This window comes from Geotrypetes seraphini, chromosome 7, assembly GCF_902459505.1.
Source record: "Geotrypetes seraphini chromosome 7, aGeoSer1.1, whole genome shotgun sequence".
Lineage (NCBI taxonomy): Eukaryota > Metazoa > Chordata > Amphibia > Gymnophiona > Dermophiidae > Geotrypetes > Geotrypetes seraphini.
In genome coordinates, this window is record NC_047090.1 from 67,720,735 (window position 1) to 67,735,176 (window position 14,442).

The 14,442-nt window shown below is 40.9% G+C and overlaps 1 protein-coding gene across 2 annotated transcripts in view; it reads right to left on the reverse strand.

Moving 5' to 3' along the window:
• FMN1 (formin 1) overlaps positions 1 to 14,442 on the reverse strand; it is a 119,532-nt gene that overhangs the window by 2,248 nt on the left and 102,842 nt on the right. Inside the window, exons 14-16 of one of the 2 annotated variants that reach the window (XR_004540101.1) lie at positions 8,087 to 8,134; positions 5,637 to 5,786; positions 474 to 558 (exon numbers count right to left, since the gene is read on the reverse strand). Coding sequence is in view for 1 of the 2 variants with exons in the window: in XM_033951595.1 (XP_033807486.1) it covers positions 474 to 558; positions 5,637 to 5,786; positions 8,083 to 8,134 (287 nt within the window). In the remaining variant the exon portion in view is untranslated. Of the gene's footprint in view, positions 1 to 473; positions 559 to 5,636; positions 5,787 to 8,082; positions 8,135 to 14,442 lie in introns of both variants that reach the window. The other variant, XM_033951595.1, reaches the window with a different exon arrangement.

Here is a 14,442-nt window from a genome sequence, read left to right on the forward strand (position 1 = left end):
TCCTCCCCTCCCGGTACCTCCATCAAAACCCCTCGCTGGATGGCGCACGGCTCGAATCTTCACTGGTACAGGGCAGTCGCAATCTCCTCGGCATTCAGCTTGTCCCCGCACCACCCGCTGAATGGCCGTCAGCTCTCGTGGGACTCACGAGAACTGACAGCAGCAAGTGGTGTAGGGGCAGGCCGGATGCCAAGGAGATCGCGGCTGCCCTGCACCGCTGGAGATTCGAGCCGTGCACCGAGGGGGTTTTGAAGAAGGTATGGGGGGATGGTTGAAAAAGGTACCGGGGTGGGGGGATGATTTTAAATTTTTACATAGGCCGCCCCATATAACTAGGCCATGCCCCATACACAGGTTTGTAAAACCCATGTATATGCCGTGGCCTATATATGGGGAAATATAGTACTACACAGTGAATATAGCACGTGTGTTTCTCTATACAGAGAAATCATCATAAAAAGTGAAGCCGTTACCAGGCTGGCTGTGGGGTTGATCTTTCTAGTTTCCACCTTCTTCTCTGCTGTTAGCTTGTTCACAGATTGTTGTGCCACTCTCAGCCTAAAAAAACATAAAAGCAACAGCTCAAACTACCCCAAGTTACACAGGAACAAAACTGGAGTCATCGACTTCTTATAATGATGCTGATCAACATTCAGCTCGCAGTGATCAACGTTTTCTTTAAATGCTAAATGCTGTAGGCTGATTTAGTCTCGTATATTTAGTACCAGGCCACTTTGGCAATCAGCCCTGACTATCTGAGTCTTGGTTAGATATTATGTTCCCTCTAAGCTCTGTGCATGAGCAATGCTCATTTATTCGAGGAGCGTCGCTCACAGATTTTACATGGTTGCTCACAAAAATACTTGCAAATTTGGAAAATGGTTGGGTTTTAGAAATTCTTGCTCAGACAAAATAAATTTTTTAGAACTTATTGCTCACATGAGGAAAAATATGCACAGGAGTGTGTGGTGCAGTGGTTGGAGCTACAGCTTCAGCACCTTGGGGTTGTGGGTTCAAACCCCACGCTGCTCCTTATGACCCTGGGCAAGTCACTCAGTTCTCCATAGCCTCAGGTACGTTAGATAGATTGTGAGCCTCCGGGACAGATAGGGAAAATACTTGAGTACCTGATTGTAAAACCGCTTAGATAATTTTGATAGGCGGTATATAAAGAAACCTAATAAAACACACCCGGCCAATCTTTAGAAGGAGCATTGGTTAGGTTCTGGAAGTTATCTGGATACTGCTGGATAGCTATCTGGGCAAGTAAGGACTGCCACTTATGAAATTCTACTTGCTTGGATTGTTATTCAGGCATTGACAATGAGTATCAGTGATGCATGGATAAGAACATAATAACATAAGCATTGACCTACTGGTCCATCCAGCCCAATATCCTGTTTCCAACATTGGCTGATCTAGATCACAAGTACTCGAAAAGATCTCAAGAGAGTAATACTGATTTTATACTGCTTATCACAGAAATAAGCAGTGGATTTTCTCCAGTCGATCTTAATGGCTTATGGGCTTTTCTTTTAGGAACGTTCCAAACTTTAAAACAAACCCTGCTAAGCTAAATGATTTCACCACATTCTCTGACAACCAATGTCATAGTTTAACTAAACATTAAATAAAGAAATATTTTCTCCAATTTGTTTTAAAGATTAAGACTTATCTAGAACACGGCGGTCCGTCTGAATTTTGGTCTGAAAAAGTATGACCATGTTACTCCATCTTATCAACAGTTTCATTGGCTGCCTTTTGAGGCTGGAGTGTTGTTTAAATTCGGTTGTATCTGCTTTAAAGTCTTGTTTGGTACGGTGCCTACTTATCTGTCCTCATGTTTTGAATGATATAAACCTAATAGGATTACTTGAGGGCAATATCTATTTGTTCATCTATTAAATCTTGCCGATACAAGAGATCTTTTGATAAATTACTCGGTTTTCATGCAGATAAAATGAACTTATGGTTAAGTACCATCATTTCTCAGGCCCATTCATGTATGTCTTTTAGGAAATTGCTAAAAACTGATGTTTGATAAATTTGTAAACTGATTTTTTTAGAATCCTGATTGGTAAATAGTATACTGTTCTTATAGTGTGCTTGTTTTAGTTGATTTTAATGCATTTTTAATTAATTGTATTTTACTTACTGATTTTTAGTTAATTGTATTTTACTCATTGATTGTGTAATTTTTATTGTATGTGAACCGCCTAGAACTATGTGGTATGGCGGTATACAAAAATAAAATTATTATTATTAAATTTACTACTTAGTAGCTTCATTGCGTTCCCCCTAGTCCTTTTATTTTTGGAAAGAATAAATAAGCAATTCATCTACCCTATTTAGAAAGAATAAATAAGCAATTCATCTATCCAATTTGGAAAGAATAAATAAGCAATTCATCTACCCTATTTGGAAAGAATAAATAAGCAATTCATCTACCCTATTTGGAAAGAATAAATAAGCAATTCATCTACCCTATTTAGAAAGAATAAATAAGCAATTCATCTACCCTATTTGGAAAGAACAAATAAGCAATTCATCTACCCTATTTGGAAAGAATAAATAAGCAATTCATCTACCCTATTTGGAAAGAACAAATAAGCAATTCATCTACCCTATTTGGAAAGAATAAATAAGCAATTCATCTACCCTATTTAGAAAGAATAAATAAGCAATTCATCTATCCAATTTGGAAAGAATAAATAAGCAATTCATCTACCCTATTTGGAAAGAATAAATAAGCAATTCATCTACCCTATTTAGAAAGAATAAATAAGCAATTCATCTACCCTATTTGGAAAGAACAAATAAGCAATTCATCTACCCTATTTGGAAAGAATAAATAAGCAATTCATCTACCCTATTTAGAAAGAATAAATAAGCAATTCATCTATCCAATTTGGAAAGAATAAATAAGCAATTCATCTACCCTATTTGGAAAGAATAAATAAGCAATTCATCTACCCTATTTAGAAAGAATAAATAAGCAATTCATCTACCCTATTTGGAAAGAATAAATAAGCAATTCATCTACCCTATTTGGAAAGAATAAATAAGCAATTCATCTATCCTATTTGGAAAGAATAAATAAGCAATTCATCTACCCTATTTAGAAAGAATAAATAAGCAATTCATCTACCCTATTTGGAAAGAATAAATAAGCAATTCATCTACCCTATTTAGAAAGAATAAATAAGCAATTCATCTACCCTATTTGGAAAGAATAAATAAGCAATTCATCTACCCTATTTGGAAAGAACAAATAAGCAATTCATCTACCCTATTTGGAAAGAATAAATAAGCAATTCATCTACCCTATTTAGAAAGAATAAATAAGCAATTCATCTATCCAATTTGGAAAGAATAAATAAGCAATTCATCTACCCTATTTGGAAAGAACAAATAAGCAATTCATCTACCCTATTTGGAAAGAATAAATAAGCAATTCATCTACCCTATTTAGAAAGAATAAATAAGCAATTCATCTATCCAATTTGGAAAGAATAAATAAGCAATTCATCTACCCTATTTGGAAAGAATAAATAAGCAATTCATCTACCCTATTTAGAAAGAATAAATAAGCAATTCATCTACCCTATTTGGAAAGAACAAATAAGCAATTCATCTACCCTATTTGGAAAGAATAAATAAGCAATTCATCTACCCTATTTGGAAAGAATAAATAAGCAATTCATCTACCCTATTTAGAAAGAATAAATAAGCAATTCATCTACCCTATTTGGAAAGAATAAGCAATTCATCTACCCTATTTGGAAAGAATAAATAAGCAATTCATCTACCCTATTTAGAAAGAATAAATAAGCAATTCATCTACCCTATTTGGAAAGAATAAATAAGCAATTCATCTACCCTATTTAGAAAGAATAAATAAGCAATTCATCTACCCTATTTGGAAAGAATAAGCAATTCATCTACCCTATTTGGAAAGAATAAATAAGCAATTCATCTACCCTATTTAGAAAGAATAAATAAGCAATTCATCTACCCTATTTAGAAAGAATAAATAAGCAATTCATCTACCCTATTTAGAAAGAATAAATAAGCAATTCATCTACCCTATCCACTCCATTCAGTATTTCGTAAACCTCATTATTCTCCTTAGCCATCTCTTTTCCAAGCTGAAGAACCCTAGCCTATTTAGCTTTTCCATGTAGGGAAGTCATTCCATCCCCTTCTCTGTACCTTTTTCAATTTCACTACGGGGTTCATTTTTGAAAAACAGCCAAAAGTGGCATAAAGGGACAGAGGTACGTTTTTCTCACCAAGTCCTTCCAATTTGCTATTTTTGAATCCCATTTTCTAGATGGATTTCTATGGCGGTTGTCTGCAGTGCTTCTAAATCTGAAAGGAACGTGTTAGGGGTGTGGTTTGGGCAGGACTAGGGTGGGCTTATGATTTGGACATTTTTCTGCAATAATCAAATATTTTAGAAAATGTCCAGGGCACAATTGGACATTTGGGGCTAGACCTGTTTTAGCAATATGTAAGTGCTAAAAAGGTGCCCAAACTGACCAGATGACCACTGGAGGAATAAAGGCATGACTCTCCCACACTCCCCCAGTAGTCACTGACCCCCCTCCTACCCCCCAAAATGTTAATGGAATAGTACATACCTGCATGATAACTTCAGACATTATGGCTAGTAGGTTCCTGGAGTAGCCTAACTAACCCACTCTATCTACTACACTTATGGTGGATTATGTGAGTGCTCCAAAACCCACCCAAATCCCAGGCAAAAGGGCTATCAGTGTAGTATACAGCTGGGTCCAGTTGGAGGGCTCGCCATATGCCATAAGGGGGTTATGATGAGATGTGTACCTGGGTCTTTTCATGTGAAGTTCACTGCAGTGCCCCCTAAGGTGCACCACTGCTCTGCTGGGATGTCTGTGTAGCCAGTCTACTAAAAATGGTGGCTCCGCCTACATCCCAAAAGCTGAGGATAAGCACATCTGAGAAATGGCCATTTTTGAAACAAAAGATTTTTTTTTCTGTTTCAAAATTGGACATAAGATTTGCCACTGCTGGGTCAGACCAGTGGTCCATCTTGCCCAGCAGTCCGCTCACACGGTGGCCCTTAGCTACTGGATTTTTGTGTGTGTTCTGCAAAATGTTCAAACTCAGATTTGGACTTCATATTTTTTGCTTTTTTTCTGTGCTCTGTCTCTGGACCGACCTGGCATTAACCAGATAGTGCTGAAGTGATCAGATAAGATACTGAGTGGTAGTAATGGTTAAGTGTTGCTGAATATCATGTTGGGACCCAGTGACTGAATCTTAACTGGTCAATTATGTTCTTATATTCTTCTAATTATACCTAAAACAATCCTTTGCCCCAGTTTAAAAATATATTCATCCAGTAGGTTCCTCTCTGTGCCCCCTTCCACAAACACACATACATACAGCCAAACTGTTTCTCTCTTTGCATACCCTCTTGTCTGACTTTTTATATCTTTTTGAAGATGTCAGTCTTCAGAACTATTAGATTCCAAAGCTAAATGGATAATTGATTTTTAATATCGGCCCCTAAACTTTTCTAGAGCTTGGCAGGACCAGATCTGTTTCTCTTAGGAACACTTCCGATGGGCTCAGAGTGATAAGAACCATACCTTTCTGCAGACAGGGCTTTGTTTTCTTGTTTCCAAATGGTCTTGAAGTCACTGCAGAACTCATACCAGACGGTAAACACATAGCTGGGGACAATCTCTTTCTCCCCAGGCTTTGGCTTCAGCCCAAAGTAATTGGTCATCTCTTCAAAGCTATGGATTTAAAAAACCCAGCAGAGTAAATAAGTAAATAATTTTTGTCTTTATTCTCATCTATTCTAGGTCTTGGGTTCAATTCCCTCAAAGAGGCAGCAGGAAGTAAAATTATGAAACAGCCAGGAGTGGTACATAAAAAGTATACTTTATATCGTCTGTGTGTATCTATCTATGTATAAATAGGCTTTTACAAATACAGAGTATACAGTTAGATTTAGAGCTGCTTCTGTGTGTTTATTTCTATGTACTGAAAACAAAAAGCTATGATAGATACTATTTTTAGAACAAGATTCCAACCTATATAAACACACACACCGCTCTCTCTTGGCCCTCTCATGGCTTCTCCTCTCTTCTTCCCCCTATTTGCCTCTTCACACCAATACACCCACTATTCAGAAGCATACATGCACCATTCATTTGGACAGTACATAGAAATAACAAAAGAGATGAAGACCCAATGATCCACAATAAAATTAATCCAGCGATGAAAACAAAAAGCTGTGGATACTGATGTTCTGAGATAAATTCATTGTATACTCTTACTCTTAAAACCATAAAAATACAAGTATAATAGTCCAACCGGACCCTACATGGTCCGTGTTTCGGCGAACACGCCTTCCTCAGGGGTCCAATGGATCTGAATTGCACAGATAAAAAAATGGACTGAAAACAGTCTAATTGTCTTTAAACTTCAAACTCATGCCTGAGGTCGATCGCCACCGACCCCACCGAGTTCCTTTTCTGGTGCCCCACCCCCTCTGACACAACTTCCCTCTATTGGCAGAACGCGGCCGATGGAGGAAAGTTGTGTCAGAGGAGGCGGGGCACTGGAGGCGATCGACTCCAGGCATGAGTTTGAAGTTTAAAGACAATTAGACTATTTTCAGTCCATTTTTTTATCTGTGCATTTGAGATCTGTTGGTCCCCTGAGGAAGACATGTTCGCAGAAACACGGACCATGTAGGGTCCGGTTGGACTATTATACTTGTATTTTTATGGTTTTAATGTGTAAGAGTGTACAATAAATTTATCTCAGAACATCAGTATCCACAGCTTTTTGTTTTCATCGCTGGATTAATTTTATTGTGGTTCATTGGGTCTTCATCTCTTTTGCTATTTCTATGTACTGTCTAAATGAATGGTGCATGTATGCTTCTGATTAGTGGGTGTATTGGTGTGAAGAGGCAAATAGGGGGAAGAAGAGAGGAGAAGCCATGAGAGGGCCAAGAGAGAGCGGTGTGTGTTTATATAGGTTGGAATCTTGTTCTAAAAATAGTATCTATCATTGTTAACTACTGATCTTAACATATTTTCCAGTATCTTTCTTCTGTTCATAATTTGGTATCTGTTTAAGAAAATGGCTCTCAATTGACAAGATTTCCTTAAGCATCTGACTTTAGCACATCTGTTGAAATACCAGGGCTATGGTGGATACTCCCATACTATGGCAAGGGTTCTTTGTTAATTAGAGAATGACATGGAGACAAATTTGTCCCTGTCCCCATAGGAACTCAATTTCCACATCCCGTCCCTATGCCTTTTGTCGCTGCCCCATTCCTGTAAGCCCTGCCTTAACCGAACAAGCCTCAAACACTTATGATTTTAAAGCATTTGAGGCTTGTGCAGATGAGGATGGAGTTTGCAGGAATAGGACAAGAACAGGAAAAGAACTTGTGGGGATGGAACTGGAAAATGAGTTCCCAAGGGGACGGGGAAAAATTTGTCCACGTGCCATTCAGGAACCAGTCTATCTGCACTGACATTCCAAGAATAAGGATCACATTTGCTTAATATAATCTCCCATAGGTCTTTGCTGACACTCTCGTTAGGCCAATTTAAATGCTGATAGTAATGTAAGGCTAACAATGAGTTTATAGGGGAACTCTATACCCTTTCCCCTGTCCCAATATTGCCCCTGGAGAATTTGGCTCAGGAATCATATTTCTGAATCTGGTTTATAAGCAAATTCAGAGTTCATCTTAGTCTAACAGCTACTTAATGTAATCGGTAGGGATAAAAATCATACTTCTCATTCTCTAGTAGGTCATTAAGGGGCCTTTTTACTAAGCTGTGGAAAGCACTAATGCGTGCTTACAGCAGGTTAAAATCACTACTGAGGCATCCCACAGTAGTTTTAGGAACAGCACAAATGTCCCACATGTTGAAAAATAGATTCTTGATATTGTAGTATGACATAGCCAGGGAACAAATGTCATTTCATTGTGATCTGTACCTAAGAACAAGAACATTGCCAAAGAGGTCATAGGGCTAAAGCCGAGAGAAGAGCTCATACCTACATCGTGCATCTTCCCAATGCTTTGTCTTCATCTTAATTTCTTCTTTAGCTGCAAAGACAAAACATTCATTTTGCTGTCCTGTGTATATATATCTCCTGATAGAATTCACCTCCATAGTACAGGTGAGGAAATTTCTCTTTAGGACTTATACATTCTTCTTCAGTGCCCCAAGAATGGCCATTTCAAGAAAACTGCTTTCATGTGGCAAACTAGCACACTAAAGTGGATTCTTATATGTAGACTACAAAGTTTACATGACTTTTGGGTAACATTTCCCTTTACTTTAAGAAGATACTTTTAAAAAGCTCATTTTACTTTCAGAAAAGGTTTTTTTTAAAATAAAATTGCATGCCCACATAGGCACATATAGGACTGGATTTGGTAAAGGACACCCAGTACCATTTTATACAGGGCAACAGGATGAGCACTTTTTATAGAATAGCGCTGGCCGTGAAGACTTACACCAATTAAAACCAGGTATAAATCTTGGTGTGCATCCATAATATTCTATAATACTGTGCGCATTTTCCAAAATATCTCTGACCCGCCCATGCTCTTCCTCTAAGAACACCCCCTTTGCAGATGGATGCATGCAGAATACACTTAGACACTATCCTATAACAGGGCATCTATTGGGGGGGGGCTGAAAAGTTCTCAGTCCAACCAACTTCCCAAATATATGAGCGTTATTTTGCCACTGTAGTTGAAAAAAGTGTTATTTTATTTAACAAAGAGCTAATTTGCAGAAGTGGAAAGACAGTGGTCTAAGCTGAAAGGAGCAATAAAAATGGCTACAGACCTTTATGTGAAGAAAATCAATAAAAACAAGAGAAAAAGGAAGCCGATATGGTTCTCCAACCTAGTGGCTGAGAAAATAAAGGCGAAAGAGTTGGCGTTCATGAAATATAAAAAACCCAAGAAGAGGAGAGCAGAAAGGACTACAGGGTGAAACTGAAAGAAGCCAAGAGAGAGATACGTTTGGCGAAGGCACAGGCAGAAGAACAAATGGCTAAAAATGTAAAAAAGGGAGATAAAAATGTTTTCAGATATATTAGTGAAAGGAGGAAGATAAAAAATGGAATTGCTAGGCTAAAAGATGCTGGGAACAAATATGTGGAGAGTGATGAGGAGAAAGCAAATGTGCTAAACAAATACTTCTGTGTTCACAGAAGAAAATCTTGGAGAAGGACCGAGACTGTCTGGCAAAGTTACACGAGAAAATGGAGTAGATTCTGCGCCGTTCACGGAGGAGGGTGTTTATGAGCAACTTGAAAAACTGAAGGTGGACAAAGCGATGGGACCAGACGGGATCCATCCCAGGATACTAAGGGAGCTCAGAGAGGTTCTGGCGAGTCCTATTAAAGACTTGTTCAACAAATCTCTGGAGACGGGAGTGATTCCTGAGGATTGGAGGAGAGCGGATGTGGTCCCTATTCATAAAAGTGGTCACAAGGATGAAGCAGGAAACTACAGGTGAGCCTCACTTCAGTTGTTGGAAAAATAATGGAAGTGTTACTGAAAGAAAGGATAGTGTACTTCCTTGAATCTAATGGGTTACAGGATCCGAGGCAACATGGCTTTATAAAAGGTAAATCGTGCCAAACAAACCTGATTGAATTTTTTGATTGGGTGACCAGAGAGCTGGATCGAGGACATATGCTAGATGTAATTTACTTGGATTTCAGCAAAGCCTTTGATACAGTTCCTCATAGGAGGCTGTTGAACAAACTTGAAGGGCTGAAGTTAGGACCCAAAGTGGTGAACTGGGTCAGAAACTGGCTGTCGGACAGACGCCAGAGGGTGGTGGTTAATGGAAGTCGCTCGAAGGAAGGAAAGGTGAGTAGTGGAGTCCCTCAGGGTTCGGTGCTGGGGCCAATCCTGTTCAATATGTTTGTGAGTGACATTGCTGAAGGGTTAGAAGGAAAAGTGTGCCTTTTTGCAGATGATACCAAGATTTGTAACAGAGTAGACACCGAAGAGGGAGTGGAAAATATGAAAAAGGATCTGCAAAAGTTAGAGGAATGGTCTAATGCCTGGCAACTAAAATTCAATGCAAAGAAATGCAGAGTAATGCATTTGGGGATTAATAATAGGAAGGAACCGTATATGCTGGGAGGAGAGAAGCTGATATGCACAGACGGGGAGAGGGACCTTGGGATTATAGTGTCCGAAGATCTAAAGGCGAAAAAACAGTGTGACAAGGCAGTGGCTGCTTCCAGAAGGATGCTGGGCTGTATAAAGAGAGGCATAGTCAGTAGAAGGAAGAAGGTGTTGATGTCCCTGTACAGGTCATTGGTGAGGCCCCACTTGGAGTATTGTGTTCAGTTTTGGAGACCGTATCTGGCGAAAGGCGTAAGAAGACTTGATGCGGTCCAGAAGAGGGCGATGAAAATGATAGGAGGCTTGCGCCAAAAGACGTATGAGGAGAGACTGAAAGCCCTGAATATGTATACCCTAGAGCAGGGGTGCCCAACGCGTCGATCGCGATCGACAGGTCGTTCGCTCAGGTGACCCCAGTTGATCGCACAGCAGGTTCCCTTCTTCCCTTCTCTTTTTTTCCCCTCCTGACTGGCCCGCCTCTTAAAGAACGCTGGCCAATCAGAGTGCTGGAAGGGCGGGGTGAAGGTCGGTGGGGGACGGAGCTCAGCGCATCACAAGAAATAGAAGCGCCTGAAATGATTGAGGTAAGAGCGAGGCCTAATGCTGCCCGATATACAATTTTAAAAACCCCAAAATCGGCCTCCCAATCAGTGGCGTACCGAGGTGGGGCGGTCCGCCCCCGCCCCCGCCCCGGGTGCACGGCTTGGAGGGATGCACAGCCGTCTGGGTCCTCCTGCCCTTCCTTTCCACCGGTCTGCGCACGGGGCTCGCTCCCGCCGCCCAAATGGTGCTGTTGGTTATTGCGAGACTCGCGGGAGTTGACGGCACCATTCGAGCGTCGGCGCGGGACCAGGCAGGCGCAAGCCCCGAGCGCGGACCAGGGGAAAAGAAAGGCAGGATGACCCGGACCTGGCCGGCTGTGCACCCCTCCAAGCCGTGCACCCGGGCGGATCGTCCCCCTTCTAAATCCATTGTACTTGTCTTTTATTCAGTTCCACTAATGAGCATTGTGACAGGCAGTTCTTATGGGACAGTTCTTGGAAGTATTTCTTTGTTTTTCTGTGCCTAAGTATTCTATTAATTTAACTTCCTTATTCCTGTGGGGATCTCCAAAGGGGACGAATGGGAGACGGCCAGTGGCAGGTGGTACTTTAGCAATTCTTATAGGTTGCCATAGGCCTCAGGAGCTGTCTTCCTCTGCCGTGGTCCTGCCCCTCCTCTAAGTCAGAGACAGGCTTGGGGCAGAGGGAAGACAGCTCCTGAGGCCTATGGCAACCTGCAAGGATCGCTAAAGTACCAGCGATCCTCTCTGCAGACTGCTCCCTGCTGGAATTAGGTAAATGGATGTGGGGAGGGTAGGCCTTCGGGGGGGGGGGAGTGCAGTCCTTCAAGGGGTAGTGCAGGCCTTCAGGGGGGGAGTCAACCTTTGAGGGGGAATGTGCAGACCTTCAGGGGGGGTCAGGCCTTCGGGGGAGGGGGGCTGTATAATAAAAAAATATTTGAACATAAATACAAAGTACACTCGGTGTGTATATATATATATATATATATAAATAAATATATATATGTTTAGCATTTTTATTGTTGGTAGATCATTTTGACTTGGTCATTTTAAAAGTAGCTCGCAAGCCCAAAAAGTGTGGGCACCCCTGCCCTAGAGGAAAGGAGAGACAGGGGAGATATGATTCAGACGTTCAAATACTTGAAGGGTATTAACGTAGAACAAAATATTTTCCAGAGAAAGGAAAATGGTAAAACCAGAGGACATAATTTGAGGTTGAGGGGTGGTAGATTCAGGGGCAATGTTAGGAAATTCTACTTTACGGAGAGGGTAGTGGATGCCTGGAATGCGCTCCCGAGAGATGTGGTGGAGAGTAAAACTGTGACTGAGTTCAAAGAAGCGTGGGATGAACACAGAAGATTTAGAATCAGAAAATAATATTAAATATTGAACTAGGCCAGTTACTGGGCAGACTTGCACGGTCTGTGTCTGTGTATGGCCGTTTGGTGGAGGATGGGCAGGGGAGGGCTTCAATGGCTGGGAGGGTGTAGATGGGCTGGAGTAAGTCTTAACAGAGATTTCGGCAGTTGGAACCCAAGCACAGTACCGGGTAAAGCTTTGGATTCTTGCCCAGAAATAGCTAAGAAGAAAAAATAAAAAAATAAAAAAATTTAAATTGAATCAGGTTGGGCAGACTGGATGAACCATTCGGGTCTTTATCTGCCGTCATCTACTATGTTACTATGTTTTGACATTGTTTCAGATCATTGATTGAACCATGTCAACGAAAAGTGTGGAATTTTCAAGTGTGGAACTCTGAGCCGTCATGAAATTCCTATTCCTGCAGAAGAAAACTCCAAAGGAAATTCATGAATGTATGATGAACACATTGAGTGACAAATGCCCATCATACTCTATAGTGAAGAAGTGGTATACAAACTTTCAGCGTTGAGATTTCAAGACTGAAGATACAGCAAGGTCTTCAAATGGTGTCAACTCCTGAAATTGTTGACATGCCCATGACCTGATTTTGGCAGATTGGTGGATATCAGCTACAGATATCCAGGGAACGTGTTGGGTGTATAATCCACGAGCAGCTGGGTATGCAGATGTCAGCCAAGTGAGTGCCCAAATGTTTGAATGCTGACAAGAAATGATGTAGAGTGGACACTGCCAAGATGATTTTGCAGCATTTTCAGCAAAGTTGGTGCCAACCTTTTGGAATGACTAGTTACTGTTGATGAAACATGGTTACACCACTATGATCCTGAGACAAAACAACAGTCCATGCAATGGTGACACTCAGGTTCTCCAAGGTCAAGAAAATTCAAGACCCATAAGTCAGCAGGAAAGGTCATGGCCACAATGTTTTGGGATCAGGAAGGTGATGCAGTGACTGACTATCTTCCAAGGTGCCAAACAGTTAACACAGAATACTACTATAATTTGCTGCGCTGATTAAAGGAGGTATTGAAAGAAAAAAGGGGAGAGAAGCTGCGGAAAGGAGTTCTCTATTTGCAAGACAATGCACCTGCACACAAGGCTGGTAAAACAATGGATGTTTTGATGCAGTTGGGGTTTCAGTGCATAGACCATGTACCCTACTTACCAGATCTTGCTCCATCTCACTATTTTCTGCTTCCAAACCTTAAAAAAGAGTTTGAAAGGGTGACAATTTTCAAATGACATCAGAGTAGTTTTTGGAAGGGTTACAGAAAATTCAGACATGATGTGCCAAGGATGTTAAATTTAGGGGCAATAACTTGGGTTATGTGGAATAACTTGTTCAGTTTCTTGAATCCACGTCATTCCTTTCTTGGTTGGGCCGAGAAAGGGCTGAGAACTTTTCAGCATCCCTTCATAAGTGCATCTTCACACTGATCTACCGTTTCAGCACCTTGCCTCTGTTACAACACACTTCCTTGACACAAGTTGGGTGTGAAATTAGAGCCTAAATTTAGGTGCCATTTATAGAAAATTTCCCTCTCCAAAAGTGTCAAGTGAAAGTGTGTACCTACTTTTACATGATCTGCATGTAAATGTTGTGGTTCCAGAATCCTATTTTATGAAGGACTATAGATGCCTATGTTTCCTTCATAAAACATACCAGTAGATCGTAAACTTGTCCTAACTCGGAACAACTCTTCCAGACCAAGGAGAACTCAGACACCCTTCACCCAACCCCCAATCAAAGGCATTCAGTGTAAAAAAAAATACACGACGGACTACTCGCCACGCAAGCAGCGAAACTAGACAACCACATCTCCAATTCACTGATTTCAGCACCAAACTACAGAACCTTCAGGAGGGAAATAAAAACCAAGTTGTTCAAGAAATATGTCAAGACTAACTCCTGATACAACCAAAATCCTCACTCCATCACCAGACTCCAAATGTTACAACCAATAGCTTCCCGGTAATCTTCTGGAAGTGGCCAGAATCTCTTCCTTTTGTAATCCACCTAGAACCGCATGGTATTGGTGGAATAAAAGAAACTAATGTAATCCCAGTCAGCTAGTAACCCTATTCTTAGAAGCCAGCACTCTGGATACACAGCAACTCCAATATTAAGCAAGCTCCTTCACTGTGTCCAAGCAGAGGTAATCTATATTGTGTTTGTCACTCCAGTCATTTTGAAATGTTGGTATCTCTGCCTAGAAGGTTCATAGACAACGGCGCGAAAGACAAAAGCGCGCGCTGACAATTGAGCGCAGCGCGCGCCGCCGTGCCGCTCTAAATTACAGTTTTTAGGGGC